General features: G+C 44.6%; 1 protein-coding gene across 1 annotated transcript; it reads left to right on the top strand.

The window, feature by feature from the left end:
* Positions 1-234: 234 nt before the first annotated feature.
* On the top strand, positions 235-17,239 carry LOC127442600 (calponin-2-like). Its single transcript, XM_051700754.1, has 7 exons — positions 235-418; positions 14,471-14,592; positions 14,709-14,775; positions 14,862-14,999; positions 15,149-15,265; positions 15,404-15,550; positions 15,628-17,239. The coding sequence occupies exons 1-7, from the start codon at positions 362-364 to the stop codon at positions 15,901-15,903; spliced, it is 924 nt and encodes a 307-aa protein (XP_051556714.1). The 5' UTR covers positions 235-361; the 3' UTR covers positions 15,904-17,239.
* The last annotated feature ends 599 nt before the right edge of the window (positions 17,240-17,838 follow it).

Raw genomic sequence — 17,838 nt, 5'->3', positions numbered from 1 at the left:
TTGTGACATCATTCAGTTGCCCGCTGTGTATTCCCAGAAGTGATTCATTCCTCACCTACCATGCGTCTGGAATACCAGGATGGACCCAGGGATACTCCCATTGTAAAGGAATTCGGTACTTTAGTGCCATATATGGAGTTTTTGATATCAATCACGGCCAAGACGGAAAGAAAGGGGCGGGATCTGTATTGAGCAGCTATTCCCATTGGTGTCGAGATAAATCAGGGGAAGTACTAAATCTACATACGCTACAACAGGAAAGTAGGTCGATTTGTCAAACTTTACTGAAGTCCTTCTTTTAGTCCCGAAACGCTACTAGCGACTATTTGTTTTTAAACTTAGACTGGTTTTGTTGTTGACGATGTCTACATTCAACAGAGGTCCTGCTTATGGGTTTTCAGCGGAAGTAAAAAGCAAGGTATGTATAATAATTTACAAAATATTTGAAAAACAGCCATTTAAACAGATTTTATGTATTGTATTTAGGATACTGTAGCTATTATTTTACCGGGAATTCAACCCGTCTTATTCTGTTCAAACTAAAGTATATCATCAAATGTTTCCTAAACTTCCTGTCGTGTTGCAACACGTGTAACTATTCAAGGTAGACCCGCAAACGCGCTTCATTTCATGCATTTCGAATTATATGATCATTTGTTAAAATATTACCAAATCTAAGTTAGTCAAACGAGGACAACGTGGCTGGTTATTTCGTTGAGTAACTCTTGGGGCGTTGCCTCGAGTGCTTAAATATGTTATTGTAATCTGGCTCGAAAAACATACACACAGCTTGTTCACATTCCTCTTCACAGGTGTTGTGTAGTACACTTGGTATCGGTCAAGTTAATAGTTCTTACAGTAGCTTGATAGATGATGTTAGGTTAACACTGTTATATATTTTGAAATTTTAAGACTTAAATTGAATTATCTTTCTTACCCACGGTTGGAGACCGCGGTAAAGTTAGTTTGACGTTCGACATTCGTTAGATATTCGGTTTCTCTTACCCGCGCTCTCTTCAGTCGACAATCTTACAAAGATGTCATTAGCACACTTGGTTTAAAGGGAGTACAACTATATTATATGGGCATAAAAATTGGATTCAGAACAGTCATCGCTTGGTGTGGCTGCAAAATCATGCCTGAAATGCTCCGATGCGCTTTGACTGCCTACCAGATGTAAGGGACCGTCTGAAGACTCCTCCCACTAGGCTAAAACATAGATGTCCACTCATTCATTCAATTGACGTGCAAGTTATACATGGGGAAAGGAAAAAAAAAACAGTGAAATACATTTTCACATTCAGAATGTTCTAATAACTTCCCAGAAGATATATGGACTTACTACAGGTGAGATTATTACAGTATGTTCTATTATATGAATACAGAAATCAATTATTTTAGAAACAATTCTATAAATTTCTGTTAATGCTGTATCTGCTTCCTGTTATATAGGCATAACAGGAGAGATGGCATAATAAAGTCTGATTGCTGATGGCAAGAGAGATCTCCACTATCGCTTCCTAGAGCACGGTGCTAATAAAATCGCTGTTGTGGAGAGGATGCTTTAACATCTGACTTCAGTAAATGTATATCAAGTCTAGTATAGCTGTCCTTTCTGATAATTACCTTTACATATTTTTGGTCATCTGCTCTGATGTACTGTTGCGTCCTGTGCCTCAATGATAGTCAGACTCAGGTGTTCCTTCAAAGTCCACCACCAGCTTTTTTATGTTTGTAATATTCAGCTGCAGTTGTTTTCTACAATACAAGACAAAGTCATCCACCAGCTTTTTGTAATCGGAGTGTTCTCCATTTTCAGTGCAACATCCAGTTGAAGTTTCAACTGCAAACTTAATGCAAGGAAACTGTGTTTGTATGAGTATTTCTCCAACTGGATGTTTCATCAGATATTTCATTTTATATGAAATGAGATAAGACCTGATATAAAAGTAATTGTAACATTGAGACAGGCTGAAGACAGGAACAGATGATGACAACGAGTGAACCCAAGTGCAGTATTTATTAACAACATGAAATACAAAATGAAACAAACATAAGCAACTTGACAACGTTACACCAAAACAATACTCGACAAAAGACAATGGCAAATATGAGGGCTTAAATATATGAACATGGGTAACCACATGACAGAGACAACCAATGACGAGACTAAACTAATGAACATGATAACATGGCAATGAAACAAGAACAATGATAAAACAACTGATAACAAGACTCATAAACATAGACCAATGAAGAGACAGGACTAGTAAATATGGTGGATCAAGAGGGTCACATGACAGTCACATTACAAGGAACCAATAAGAATAAAACGCATGAAACATGGCGGTCACAGGAAATCACATGACAAGAAAGAGGAACAAGGAACAACATTTTCAAAATAAAAGACATGAACATAAAACATTAACAAAAACACATTAAAACATGACATATCCCCCCCACAAGGGGCGGCCCCCGATGCCCAAACATAAACTAACAGAGTTCAATAGGGAGCTGGGGGGTTGGGGTCCTTGAGGCATGGCCTGGCAAGACAGGGTGTGGAGCAGGAGACCAGGGCAGAGCCAGTGGTGGGTTTGGTGGCGGCTCCAGGAAGGGAGCAGGGTCTGGCGGTTTGGGGGGTGACCACAGGGCAGGGACAGGAGGCCTGGGAGGTGGCCACAGGGCAAGGACAGTGTCAGGAGGACTGGGAGGTGGCCATGGGGCAGAGGGGACAGAGTTCTGGGCTGCGGCCGCTGGACAGGGTTCCGGAGGGAGCGGCTCAGAGGGCAGAGCCGTGGAAGGCTCGGGCACTGGCCATGACAGGGGAACAGTCTTAGTGGCTGTGAGCACAGACAGTGACAAGGGAACGACCTCCATGGTCATGGGCACTGGCATTGACGGGGGAACAGCCTTTGTGGCTGTGAGTACAGGAAGGGACAGGGGAACAATCTCTGTGGTCATGCAAACTGGCAGTGACAGAAGAACGACCTCCATGGCCGTGTACACTGGCAGTGACGGGAATGACCTCCGTGATCATGAGCACAGGCAGTGATGGGAATGGTCTCCGTGGCCATGAACATGGGCAGTGCTTGGGGAGTAGGAATCCTCCTCCTCCTCTTCCGCTTCCGGAAAGCCGTTCCACAGCTGTGGGAGAATAGGAAGGTGGAGCCGTGGGAGACTCGGGGGACGGAGCCGAGGTGGGCTCAGGGGACGGAGATGTGGCAATATGACAAGGCAGGCCCTCTTGACTAGGCATAGCAGGCATGGTAACATGGCATGACGAGGTAGGAATGGCAGGTGTGGCAACATGGCATGATGAGGCAGACATGGTGGCTGAGGCTTGCAACGCTGGCTTCAGGACGGACGAGGCTTGCAAAGCTGGCTCTTGGAACGTGGTGGCCATGACGGGGGGACTCAGACTTTGCGGCCATGATGGGGGACTCTGGCTTGGCAGCAACTGTAGGAGTGCATAGTTCTCTTTCATCATCTCATGTTCGAGATCCACCTATGGGAAGGACATTCGTACCTGACCTCTGCAGAAGCATCCAATTGCACCAAGTCTGGCTAGACAGACAGAAGCGCGTGACTTATGCCCGGTAAGGACCCGCCCACTTACCTAAGAGCATATAAGGACCTGCACGCACTGCTGTTCCTCAGTTGACATTCGCTTCTAGTGACCTCTGTTTCTCTCAGCTTGGTTGGAATTGGACTTTCACAATTTTCACAATTTTGTCTACAGGAGGACATATCGTTCAGATCAGCCTCCGCCAGATGTGACTGTCAGCCAGGTTAGCTGTTTCTGTTTGCTGCAAGCCACCCACGCTCGCTCAAACTACCAGTCAGGCTGCCCACCCTCATCGCCACCAGAGACCCATATCCTTTCTGTGTCGTTTGCATGGGTCTCAAACACACAGAGGAGGCTCTAGAATTCCCGGAAAACCTTGGAGGCTCAAGGTTGCTGCAACCCAAAGCGCCGACCCTGAACTTTCCGACTCCGACGGGGGAAACGGTGACGATGACGCACTCCTGGGTGCCTCCCGGGCGCGGTTTCTCTCAGCTGGGCCGATCAAAGCAACCCCGCGTTCCCTGAGGACATTTTCTCAGGGGATCCCTCGTTAGCCAATGAGACGGCTGGTTCTGGTGACGAGGACGATGCGGGCCTTCTCAAAGGTTCGGGGGACGAGGAGGCCATCCCGTCTTCCATGACTCCCCAGGCTAACGCCCCCACGGCCTTATCCCAGTCCGTCCTCATCAAGGTTTGTGAGCGAGTGGCCGCTCGCCTCAATATAGAATGGCCAGCCCTGCAAAGTGCCACTGACCAAGAGAGGGACATGTACAACAGGAAACTCCTGGGACCACCTCCCAGCCCGAGAAAACAACTTCTCCCTGTCCTCCCTGCATCTGCTAAGCATATGAGGCATTGTTGGGGAGACCCGCTCGACCTCAAACACGGTCTCGTGGGCCTCGAAGTGAAGGATATGACGACCCTTGGCATGAGCGACTCCCTGCCATTGAGTCCTCTATCGCCAGACACCTTAATCCCTCTCAAGGTGGCCTACTTGCCCCCCCAAGCCTATTCTCCCCAACAAAATGAACCGCTTTTCTGCCTCCATCCACCAGACCTCGCCCTCAACGTCTCCTCCCTCCTCTCTGCATACCAGGCTGAACTCCTTGTCGACATGGGGCAGCAACTAGAGAAAGGGACCCCCACGCCCTCTCTGTGGAAGGAGATTGTCACAGTTAATGACCTTGTCCTCCGTAATGCCCGTCAGGCCGTCCAAGCCTTCAGGCGTTCCATGGATCTCAGTGGCCGGAGAACGTGCAATCTGGCTTAATCTGTCGGGCCTCCCTGACAGTGAGAAGCGGTGCATCGCGGGTGCCCCGGTAGAGCCTGGCCAGGCTCTCTTTGGCCCTGCCGTCGCCTTGATGCAATAACGTTACAACGACAAGAAAAAGGAGGATGAAGCGCTTAAATTATGCCTTCCTAGGAAAGCGGCACCACGCCAGGCGCCCCCCGCGCGGCCACCCAACCCTCCTGCCACGGGGCGTCCTTTCCAGCACCCTGGTAAGGCAAAGCCACGCAACAAACCACCTCCTCAGCAGAGTAACCCACCCTCTGCTAAGCCCTGGGGGAGAATGTCTTTCGCTGCAGCCGAGAAACCCCCCAACTCTACTCCCTCCGACTCTAAACGTAAACAGTCGGCCTGATGCACGGCCTCAAGGGGCTTTGAGTCCATGTTCTCGGGCCGCCAGATCCCTGGACTCCTATCCTGCCCTCCTAGTTCACCCATTCAAAAAAAGGAGGTTTTCTCTTGGTGGGGTCAGCCCCCCCCTCCCCACCAGTGGGTGCCCACCCTGTGTGTTCAGTGCAGAACAATGTGCGTTCCCCCGTCCAGCTCATGTCAGGGAGCCTCCCCGTGCTGGAGGTGTTTACAGTGAGAAAAAGTACACAAGCAGTGTCACCACACCGCCCCTATTACATTTCTCTCACCCATTCAACAAAGGACTCGGCCCCAGTGTTTCCCAACACACAAAAAATCAAACGAATCAAATGAATTCGTTACAGAGAGAGAATATCTCTCTGCAACCACATATGTCGCCCCTAAGTTGTCCACTAGATGGCGCCATTGCATCACAAATGAGCAAATCGGGCATAAACGCAGCTATGAGCGTTTCCCCGGTTCATGTGGGGTCACTTGCGAGTCGCACAACAGCTTGGCAGGCTGTGTCGGCTCCCGAGTGTGTGATTCGAACCATAATGAACGGGTACAGACTCCAGTTTGCCAGGAAACCCCCGCCTTTTGGTGGCGTTATCTCCTCTCACACAGAGAAGACTGCTACTCACATTCTGAAAGAGGAAATCTCCTCCCTCCTCGGGAAGGGGGTGATTCATGTAGTACCCCTAGATTAATGCAATCAGGGGTTTTACTCCCGTTATTTCCTAGTTCCAAAAAAAGACTGCTCTCTCCATCATATTCTGGATCTCAGAGTGTTGAACAAACATTTGAGGAAATACAATTTCAGAATGTTAACACACGGCACTCTCGCTCGCTCTATTCATCAGAACGACTGGTTCACGTCAGTCGATCTGAAAGATGCTTTTTTCCACATCAACATTTACCCACCGCACAGGAAATTTCTTTGTTTCGCCTATCAGGGCATATGTTATGAATTCACAGTCCTTCCTTTCGGCCTCTCGCTGAATCCGAGGGTGTTCTGTCTATGTGCAGAGGCGGGCTTAGCGCCACTGAGAATAACGGGTCTAAAGATCCTAACATACATAAACGATTGGTTAATCATAGCCAATTCCAAGGAGAAAGTGGTGCAAGACACTCGGTGTGTGCTCGCGCACATCACATTGCTCGGGTTCAGAGTGAATGTGAATGAGCAATTTTACACCTGCTCAGAATGTTATATTCCTGGGTCTGGAGCTGAATTCAATCTCCATGCATGCGCGCCTCTCACAAGAGTGCGTTCTTTCTCTAATGAATTGTCTATCACAATTCAAGGAGGGGTCGAAAGTGCAATTTTGCACATGTCTCAGATTACAGGGTCTTATGGCATCAGCTATTCAGGTTTTGCCTTTGGGCCTTCTGCGAATGAGGGCATTCATGAAGTAGGTTTTATCCCTCCACTTCAGCCAGTTACGCGATCTCTGTCGCTCTGTTACAGTGACATGCTTGTGCACAGCAGCCTTGCGCCACTGGAGGAACGCAGATTTTTACACACATGGGACCCCTCTCGGGGCTGTTATGTTGCGAAAAGTGGTAACGACAGACAGGGTGGGGAGCCACTCAGGAGGGCAGGACGGTGAATGGTTCGTGGCCGAGGGAACTTCGTTCAGCCCACTTAAATTATTTGGAGCTCATGACTGTATGGAAAACTCTGAATCATTTTCTGCCCTGCTTGAAAAAACACATTAAAACATGACAATAATATTACTGTGATAATTCCCAGTAACAAATAAGTAGGACATCTGTGGTATTTATTTTCTCAAAAACTCTTTTGTAATGATCCCCAAGTTGTTAATGCTGTCATAAATTGTTTTCTAAACTTTGGTATATTCACTACATTTCCATTAACAAAATCTATAACAAATTCATAACAAATTTTCCACCAAAAAAGTTTATTGCTAATATTCTATATTTTTATTCCTTCTGTAAGACTGTTTTAAAATTATTTTGGGATCTTCTTTAAAGAATGTGACAGGCAAGTCAATTTGCAGTGTTTTTCATTTTATTTCAGTAAATAAATGAATAAGTTGTTGCTAATTAATTGGCTTTGAGTGACATTGGAGATTTTAAGGGATACAATGGTTTTAATCGATGGTTGTTTCAGTCAGGACCATTTGCATCAAGTGTATCAATTTTACTTTCATTTGAAGTAATAATTTCATTGTATGCTTCTTTTCTAGGCTCTCACTGCCCAGCCATTCATGGGTAGAGCAGGGAGAACAGAACTGAATTTATAGTGAAAGTTCAATCAGAGTGCAAATTCATTAAATCAGGGCAAGAAAAACGTAAAGTAGCATTGGTCGCAACAGGCAGGGAGGCAGAAAATCAGATGAAAAAAAGCCTTAATTTAGAGAGACACACAAGGAACATACAAAACTCCCTGAACAAGTAGCAGGAACAGACAGAAAGCAGATGATCTAACACATGATGATCTAGCAAAAAGCTAAATAACAGGCAGAGTAAAAATTCATAGGGGAAAAGAAGACACTAGCACAATAATTCTAAAATAATTCATTATTGTACACATATTGTTATAAATACTGTAATAATCACACCTGTATGAAGTCCGTCTATCCTCTGGGAATTTACTACAACCTTTAGAATGAGAAAATATAATTTTGGTGAATTTTAGTGAATATTTTTCTAAACTTATTGATTACTGTACTTATATAATTGATGATACTTAATAATCTCACCTGTAGTAAGTCCGTCTATCCTCTGGGAAGTTATTACAACCTTTAGAATGAGAAAATATGATTTTGGTGAATTTTTGTTAATTTATTTCTAAAATAATTGATTACTGTACTTATATAATTGATGGTACTGTAATAATCTCACCTGTAGTAAGTCCATATATCCTCTGGGAAGTTATTAGAACATTCTGAATGTGAAAATGTATTTTCCTTTTTTTTTTTTTTTTTTTTTTTTTTGCATGTATAACTTGCAGTCAATTGAATGAATGAGTAGACATCTCCTATGTTTTAGCGTAGTGGGAGGAGTTTTCAGACAGCCCCATCTGCTAGGCAGTCAAAGCACATCGGAGCATTTCAGGCATAATTTTTCAGACACACCAAACGTTGACTGTTCTGAATCCAATTTTTATGCCCATATAGTATAGTTGTACTCCCTTTAAACCAAGTGTGCTAATGACATCTTTGTAAGATTGTCGACTGAAGAGAGCGCGGGTAAGAGAAACGTCTCGGTTACTGTCATAACCTCCGTTCCCTGATGGACGGAAAGAGACGTTGTGTCGATGTAGTGACACTAGGGATCTTGAGAGCCTGAGACACCTTCAGATCTTTGAGAAAAGGCCAATGAGAATTGGCGAGTAGAATTTGCATGCCACTCCCCCCGACATATGGGTATAAAAGGAAGACTGGAATGCAGATTCATTCAGGTTTTTGCACTGAGGAGCCGAGACAAGGTCCCGGCCATTACAGCGGTGTAGTTCAGCCTTTGGCAAGAGGGACTCAATGTCTCATTCCCTCCATCAGGAAACAGAGGTTACGACAGTAACAGAGACGTTCTCCTTCTGTCTCTCACTTGACGTTGTGTTGATGTAGTGACACTAGGGGTCCCTATATGAAACGCCACAATGGCTGAAATGTTACGTGAACTGCTAATGCAGGTGTAGGCAAGCTACTGTGAGCGTAGGAACAGATGCACTCAGACTGCACGTAGCCTCCCCAGACACCCCAAAATGTCATGTAATTCCCAACAACCCTGAGGGGGGGGAAGGAGACGGATCTAGTATGGGAGCAGGCCGTGCCAGCCGCGGCCTTTTCTCTCTACGTTTTTCTCTCCACAGAAAATTAGATTTGGCTGGGGCCTTTAAATGCTCATAAAATGCACCGGGGAAACAGTTCCTATTCTTTCAGGGGGAAAAGACCCCGTGGAGGCCACACCCTGCAGAAAAATCTCTGTGTGCGATCCAAGTAGATGCGCAAAGCACGCACTGGACACAGCAACGATAAGGCTGGGTCTGCCTCCTCCGGGGGCAGCGCTTGCAGGCTCACCACCTGATCCCTAAAAGGGGTCGTGGGATCCTTGGGCACATAGCCTGGTCAGGGTCACAGGATCACGTGAGAGTCTTCCGGACCGAAATCTATGCACTCTTTGCTGACAGAGAACGCTTGCAGGTCCCTGACCCTCTTGATGGAAGTGAGCGCGGTCAGGAGGGTGGTCTTCAATGAGACGGCCTTTAACTCAACTGACTCTAGGGGCTTGAATGGGGCTCTCCGTGGGCCTAAAAGGACCATGGAGAGGTCCCATGAGGGAAAGAGGCGCGGCCTAGGAGGGTTCAACCACCTGGCGCCTCTCAGGAACCTGATGATCAGGTCGTGCTTATCGAGAGACTTACCTTCAGCAGTGTCGTGGTGAGCTGCTATAGCAGCTACATAGACCTTGAGAGTGGAGGGAGACAGCCGCCCGTCCAACTTCTCTTGCAGGAAGGAAAGCACTGACCCGACTGCGCACCTCTGGGGGTCTTTGCTATGGGAAGAACACCACTTAGCGAAGATACGCCATTTCAGGGAATACAGCTGCCTTGTAGGAGTTCTGGCCTGAGTGATCATGTTAACCACTGCGGGCGGTAGACCAGTTAGGTCTTCTGCGTCCCGTCCAGGGACCAGACATGGAGATTCCAGAGGTCTGGGCATGGGTGCCAGAAGCTGCCCCGTCCATGAGAAAGAAGGTCCTTCCTAAGGGGAATTTGCCAGGGAGGTGCTGTCACGAGGGGCGTGAGATCCGAGAACCAGGTCTTGGTGGGCCAATACGGAGCCATGAGAATGACCTGCTCCTCGTCCTCCCTGACCTTGCACAGAACCTGTGCAAGTAGGCTCACTGGGGGGAACGCATATTTGCGCAGCCCCAGGGGCCAGCTGTGTGCCAGTGCGTCTGTACCGAGGGAGCTCCCGTCAGGGCATACCAGAGTGGGCAGTGGGAGGATTCCCGGGAAGCGAACAGGTCTACCTGTGCCTTGGCGAATCGACTCCAAATCAGCTGGACCAACTGGAGGTGGAGTCTCCACTCCTCACTCAGTGCGACCATGAGCACTGGCGGTGTGACCCGAGGAGAGAGGAAACTGCTCTTTATTTTTTTGTCAACGTGGGTACCGGCGAACAGAAAAGAAAAAGGGAACAAAAGATTTTCCTCCCGGTCCTCCACCGGTGGATGGAGTGGTCTGGCTACCAGCTCCGGAGTTCCCGCAGACGTCTCGATCCTCGGGTGTCCCGTCTCAGGGGCGCTTGGGAGCCCTCTTGTGGGTCTTCGCAGCTGGCCGAGAAGCGGGGGGTGTCTCTCTCCTGCGGGGGGCTCTACACCGGGGCCGAGGGCTGGGCTCGGGCTGGGGCGGAGCTGGTTGAGTTTGTGTCGCCGCAGGGGGACGCCCTCGGTGAACAGACGGGTGCGCACTCTTTAACCGCGTCGGGGCAAGATGTGCTGAATGGCCTCCGTCTGTTGCTTCACCGCCAAGAACTGCTGGGCGAAGTCCACGACAGTGTCGCCGAAGAGGCCGACCTGGGAGATGGGTGCGTTAAGGAACCGCGCCTTGTTCGCGTCCCTCATCTCGACCAGGTTCAGCCACAGGTGGCGCTCCTGGACCACAAGCGTGGACATCGTCTGCCCGAGTGCACGCGCTGTGACCTTAGCCACACGGAGGGTGAGATCGGTCGCCGAGCGCAGCTCTTGTAGCACACCGGGATCAGAAATACCCTCGCGTAGCTCCTTCAAAGCCTTGGCCTGATGGACCTGTAAGAGGGCCATGGCGTGCAGGGCGGAGGCAGCCTGACCGGCAGCGATGTAGGCTTGAGTCGCCAGAGACTATGTCGTCCTACAGGCTCGGGAAGGGAGTGCCAGGCGACTCCGCCAGGTGTCAGTGGACACAGGTGTGTGGCTATCGCCTTATCCACCTGGGGTATCGTGACATAAACCTCGGCTGCCCCACTGTCAAGGGTAGTGAGAGCGGACGAACTGAAGGATCGGGTTCAGGCAGCGAAAGGTGCCCTCTGTGTTAAGACACTTAAGTGTTCAGGATGAAAGCCCCGACAGGCCTACAGACTGGGGACTCGATTTGGATGGCGCGGCGGGAGAGGTGATCCAGTGTCAGTTGTCCAACATTTCAGTGATGTTGATGAAGGTTCTTGCTGACTTGGAGGATCTCGCTGTAATACGTCGATCGATTACGGCAATGGAAATAAAATTCTCTGAGCTAGTTACAAGAGTGACTGATGTTGAGAGACGAATCGATTGTCTGGAATCTTCGGAGAGGGAATTAACAGCTAATCTGCCACGACCAAAGTTGATTTGGAACATCTCCTTGAAAAGCTTGAAGATCTTGAGAATAGAAGCCGCAGGAATAACGTTCGAATTGTTGGAATTCCTGAGCATGAGGAAGGCAGAGATATGGTGAAATTCCTATGGTGAAGAGAGTCCGCTCGACATAACAGGCCACAAGCTGGAAATCGAGCGAGCTCGCAGAGTCCCAGCTCACAGATTTGCTGAGGGAGATAGGCCCCGATCGATTCTGGCCAGATTTCTGAGATCATCCGATAAAGATCTTGTGTTGCGCCAGGCGAGGAGAAAAGGGAAACTTTCTTTGAAGAACCATAATATTTTCTTGTTCCCAGACTTTGCGAGTTCGACGAGAGAAACGCGATCGGTTCAAGGAATGTAGGAAACTCTAACATCAGCGAAAGATCACTTTTGCTCTGCGACCGGCCTTCGTTTCTATTCTCAGTTTGGCTGGAAACATCAAAGTATTTACATGTCCCAATCAGGCAATGTCTTTTATTGAATCAATGGTTGAGTAAACCATTGGGTGTTTCTCATGTGAGTGGGTCGATTCGCTGTACTTACTCTGGCTTTTGAGGAAGCTGGGCATCATTTTGGTTTCTTTTTGTGTTGACTCCACCGAGCGGCTGGAGTTTGTTTTGTGAATAACATTCTTCCTTAAAGAAACTTTTGCATTGAAGAAAGATTACTTTTGCACTGAAGTTCCCAGCCAGTTTGAGAGTGGACATTACGGATGACCGCAAAATATCTACATGCTCACACAAAGAATGTCTTTTATAAAGTTGACTTTTACGCGGCCTCCGTGTGAATTGACTCGACCATCCGGGGAACCGGGATGCCGGTTTTGTTTCTTTTTGTATGGGTTCTGCTTAGCGGCTGGAGCTTGTTCTATTGAATAAAACTCCTTTTGGAACAGCTGTGGATTAATCTGTTCGTTCTTCGTGCTTATCCCTCCTTCTGGCTGGAGTTTGTTTTGTTGAATTTTTACGGGACATTGGAATGATTACGTTATCCGCTGAACTCATAACAGCCGGCTCACTGAACATTCGTTTGTCTGTCTGAGGAATCTGAACGGTTTTATATCAGTTGGAATTTGTTTTGTGGAAGATCACACCTTTGAGACAGTTCTGTGTGTTCATTCTTCCTATTGGCTGGGGTTTATTTTACAAAGTATTTTCTGTTATTTAATTTCGCCTCACAAATTTGTGAGGCAAAATTGAGCAGTCCGATGGCAAAGTTGTCGTGGGGGCTTGTGGGCGTTCATGGACCTTTTGAGTTTAGAGGGATTGTCGCCGGTTGGCGCTTTCGTGTGCGGGGTTAATGCGCACGTTTTTCTTTTTTCTGTTTGTTTTGTTCGGGGGAGGTTCGGGGTTTGATTGTTTCACTAATGGGGAATGTGGTCTGTATAATTTTGTTTTTGACTCACAATTTATTTTTTCTACTATATCAAAATGTAAAATGTTAATATGAGTGTACTATCTCTCTCCACATGGAATGTAAATGAGTTGGGGCACCCCATAAAAAGAAGGAAGGTTATTACTTTTCTTAAACGTAAGAAATAATGATATTGTGTTTCTTCAAGAAACACATCTCTCTCCGCAGGAAGCTGAAAAATTTGGGAAGATATGGGGTGGACATGTTTTTTTTTAGTGCTGGCTCAAGTAAGAGCAAGGGAGTCATTATATTGGTAAATAAACATCTACAATTCAAATGTCTCAAACAGACTAAAGATAAACTAGGGAGAGTCATTATTGTTTTAGCTGAAATTCAAGGGCAAAGGTTGATTTTGACTAATATTTACGCACCTAACACTGATGATCAGGGCTTTTTTATAGATCTTGAAGGGATGTTGCAAACCGCTGGCACCCCTCATGATATAATATTGGGAGGAGACTTTAATCTTTAGATGGACTCAGTCCTTGATCACAGTGAAGCAAAAGTGTATAAACCCCCTAGAGCAACATTGACGCTTCACAGGATGTGTAAAAAATCTTGGTCTTACGGATATTTGGAGACTTTTGAACCCATCTGGTAGGGACTATACATTTTTTTTCATCAGTCCATAAGATTTATTCTGGAATAGATTTTTTTTTTTTTTTTTTTATATCCAAATCCCTAATTTCATCTGTTGTTGATTGCTTAATTGGAAATATCTTAATCTCAGATCATGCCCTGGTGAGTTTAGAGGTGTTGCCATATACAGAGAAAAAGAAATCATATAGTTGGCGCCTTAATGCCTTAACGCCTTTTGCAAAATCCTGATTTCCAACAAATGTTAAAGACCGAAATCAATGTTTATATGGAGAGCAACTGGTCCTCAGTATCCTCTGTGGGCGTAGCTTGGGAGGCACTTAAGGTGGTTCTTGGGGGTCGGATCATACAGTATGCCTCATTCATCAAAAAATCCAAAGCACAAGAACTCGTGGAGTTGGAAGAGAATATTAAAAGTGCAGACTCTATCCACAGTCTGGCCATTCTCCGTTGACCTCTCTCATCAACAAGGCGTTTCCCTTCACGGAACTGCCACTCACTGGATGTTTTTTGTTTTTGGTACCATTCTGAGTAAACTAGAGACTGTTGTGCGTGAAAATCCCAGTAGATCAGCAGTTACAAAAATGTTCAAACCAGCCCATCTGTCACCAACAATCATGCCATGGTTGAAATCACTGAGATTACATTTTTTCCCCATTCTGATGGTTGATGTGAACATTAACTGAAGCTCCTGACCAGTATCTGCATGATTTTATGCAATGCACTGCTGCCACATGATTGGCTGATTAGATAATCACATGAATAAGTAAGTGTACAGGTGTTCCTAATAAAGTTCTCAGTGAGTGTATGTACAGCTGATGTTCTCATGGAGATACTATATAGAGAATCATAGAACTATGAAATATCTTGCTTTCTATGTTTATTAACTGCTGTCTTATCCATCTTTCCACTAGATTGCACAGAAGTATGACTCCCAGAAAGAGGACGAATTACGAATTTGGATTGAAGACATTACAGGGCGGTCAATCGGAGATGACTTCCAGAAGGGTTTAAAAAATGGTGTCATACTCTGCGAGTAAGTTTAGTGTTGTGTTTGCATTCATTTATGTTTTTCAGTGCTGGATGATGATTTGTACCTATCATGTCTCTTCAAAGGCAGTTTTACAATAGACGTTATGTCTTTTCTTAAAGGCTCATCAACAAACTTCAGCCAGGGTCTGTGAAAAAAATCAACCAATCATCCCAAAATTGGCATCAGGTAAGCAGACATTTTCCATACCTAAAAACACACAAACAAAAGTACCAAATTGATGTTCTCATTTAGCTGTTGCATTTCTGTTGCAGCTGGAGAACCTGACTAACTTCATCAAAGCAATCACCACATATGGTCTCAAACCTCATGATATTTTTGAGGCCAATGATCTATTTGAGAATGGAAATATGACACAAGTTCAGACCACCCTTCTGGCTCTTGCCAGCATGGTTAGCATTTCCGCTCTGAATTATATAATTTCAAAGAACAATCACCTAAACTTTAATATTTTGCTTTACAACAGTTCCTCTAAAGTCTTGACTTTTCATATGACTCTGAAACTGAAAGATTCTCATGCATGCATTTACCGTGTTTATAGGCTAAAACCAAGGGTAGTCACTCAAGTGTTGACATTGGAGTGAAGTATGCAGAGAAACAGGAGAGGGCATTTGATGAGGAGAAAATGAAAGCTGGGCAATGTGTTATTGGACTACAGGTATGATCTAAATTAAATGGTGGAGTGACTATGTACAACCATGTTTCTCTCATTACTAAAGAAATAAAAAATCTGGAAGCCAGAAAAGAAACATCAACTCTACAAGCTCATTTGTAACTTATGTATGTCTTTCTATAGATGGGAACAAATAAATGTGCTAGTCAAGCTGGAATGAATGCCTATGGCACCAGAAGGCATCTCTATGATCCCAAGGCACACATTCTCCCACCAATGGACCATTCGACCATCAGCCTTCAAATGGGAACAAACAAGGGTGCGAGCCAAGTAAGTACCTCCATGATGTCTGAAATTTCTTATTTTCCCTTAATTATTGGTATCTTATTTTGATCTCTTCCTTTCAGGCTGGCATGACAGCACCTGGGACCCGTCGTGCAATCTACGACCAGAAAAGTGGCACTGACAAGTGTGACAACTCCACCATGTCCCTGCAAATGGGCTACACTCAAGGGGCCAACCAGAGCGGGCAAAATTTCGGGCTAGGCCGCCAAATCTACGATGCCAAATACTGCCCCAAAGGTGTGCCAAGCGCAACTGGAGAAGGGGCTGATGGTGCTGGCTACGTGGATTGCCATGATGAGGGGTACCAGGGTTACCAGGATGATGGTCAAGATTATTGAATTGACCAATCACAGGCTCTAAGGCCAAATAAGAATCTAAAGGGAAGTTAGCACTTCCTTGCAAACAAGACCCAAAACATGCCCTTACACCACAGTAAATGTGGTGTCTGTGGAAAATGGATGCTCTATGAAAGTGCCCAATATAGAACATATCACTTTTGTTTTAAGTATATTGATGTTCTTTTTATAAACAGTTTTTGTCAATTTTGAGCTTGAGCCCTACAAAACATATCACTTAAGTGTTATATCTGTTGATACTAATTGCATTTTATATGGTTTGAATTGCACAACCACTATAATAATATTTAGTATTTGCTTTATTGTCAGTTTTTATTTTTTTTAAATGATAATCTCTACTTGGATGTTAAACACAATAATGAAAGGGGATTACTGTAAAGTTATATTCACAATCTCAAAACGCAGAATTATTTTCTTTGTTCAAGCTGTCATAATCAAGCTGTTGTAAAAAAATTTGATATTAAGTGTGGACAAGTTAGAGTGTCATAGGAGCCTGATTCATTCATTGAATATTAAAGCATGCTCAGGGCTTTAAAATCTCTTTTCAAAATGCTTCTTTGCTCAGTTGAACATTTGAAGGTGAATACTAGCTGTTAAAGGTTTTAAAATGGGGTAGATTTAGTTATAGTGAACTTTTACTGGAGTTATACGGTCCATTGTCTTATTTTAAAAGCCTATTTCCCCAGTTCTATTTAATATTATGTTTTTAGGCTGAAAAGTGTGAACACATTCCTGAGATGCACAAAAAAGGATGTTTTTACCTATCATTTCAGCAGCATTTCTGAGTCATGATTTTGATACTTGTGATTTTGTTCCAAATATTATTTGTTCCAAATATTATACTTCCTCAGTTGATGTGAGGAGATGTGAATGTGGTTTATTTTTTGTAATACACTTATTGTCTTAGACGGTAAAGTATCACATGCAATATGATATTTGTAAAATGTGTCATTTTATCCTCACTTTTATTTGTTTCTTTTAGATGTGACTAAATGAAATATTTCTCTCTTTATAGAGCCTTGTTTTCTTTGGATTATAGTGTTGTGAAAGGAAATTGAAGTAGAACATTGTGAGCCTTGAACATTCCAAATTAGGAACTGGATTCACTACTTTCTCATTCCACAGTATTTGACTATTTTTAATAAATTCCTGAAGTGACACTTCTCATTCCAAAAAAACAGTCAATAAAAGTCAAAAACGTTTTGCTTTTGTATTAGACATGGGAAAGATAACATATATGCAATATCTGTTGTTCTTATTTGGAATATTGTGGCTGTAGTAAAGATGGGGCTTTTAATAAAATATGTGTTATGAATGATCCTGTTAGTCTTTATTCACTCAATATGACAAGGAGACATCCCTTTTCACCACTGACTTTCTGAAGCATCTTGTATTGAAGAAAGATAGTATGTGTTCTGCACAAGGGGAAGACCTAATTTTATAACATCATTGAATTCACTTCTAGCTTTCCCAGTGTAAATCCTGCATCATTTAATCAAACAATTCTGTGTTCTAGGTACTCGTATACTAGAGATTGGAGCATAGCAGCTGTGCAGTTATTGAAAAAGTTACCCAATACTGCCACCTTCTGGGAAACGAAAGCATGGATAATTACACAACAAAATCAAAACCTTTTTTTTTTTTTTTTAAGTAACTAGCACAGAAAACTGTCAGACTAGATTACATTTTGGTTATTAATATCAGTATGTCTTACAGTGTGGTTCATCAGTCAGTCAATCAAAGTGTTCACCTACTAAAAGTAGAATGGTAATATGTTTTTAATGTATTTGTTTGGATATGGCAGCTACTATGGTCATTTATTTTTTGGACATGTACCATAGTAGCACCATGTACATGGGTAGACATGAAATACAATTTATTTGTCATACCACAGGACCATTTAAAAATGAACTAGTG

This window comes from Myxocyprinus asiaticus, chromosome 6 (genome assembly GCF_019703515.2).
Source record: "Myxocyprinus asiaticus isolate MX2 ecotype Aquarium Trade chromosome 6, UBuf_Myxa_2, whole genome shotgun sequence".
Taxonomy (NCBI): Eukaryota; Metazoa; Chordata; class Actinopteri; order Cypriniformes; family Catostomidae; genus Myxocyprinus; species Myxocyprinus asiaticus.
Note: the sequence above shows the minus strand (reverse complement) of the source record. Positions and strands in the feature narration are given on the sequence as shown.

Excerpts from the sequence above, each read along its gene's own strand:
- LOC127442600 (XM_051700754.1), top strand. The coding sequence starts at position 362 with ATGTCTACATTCAACAGAGGTCCTGCTTATGGGTTTTCAGCGGAAGTA. Across the intron at positions 14,776-14,861 it reads CATCCCAAAATTGGCATCAG|CTGGAGAACCTGACTAACTT; the intron begins GTAAGCAGACAT and ends TTTCTGTTGCAG. Across the intron at positions 15,266-15,403 it reads AATGTGTTATTGGACTACAG|ATGGGAACAAATAAATGTGC; the intron begins GTATGATCTAAA and ends GTCTTTCTATAG.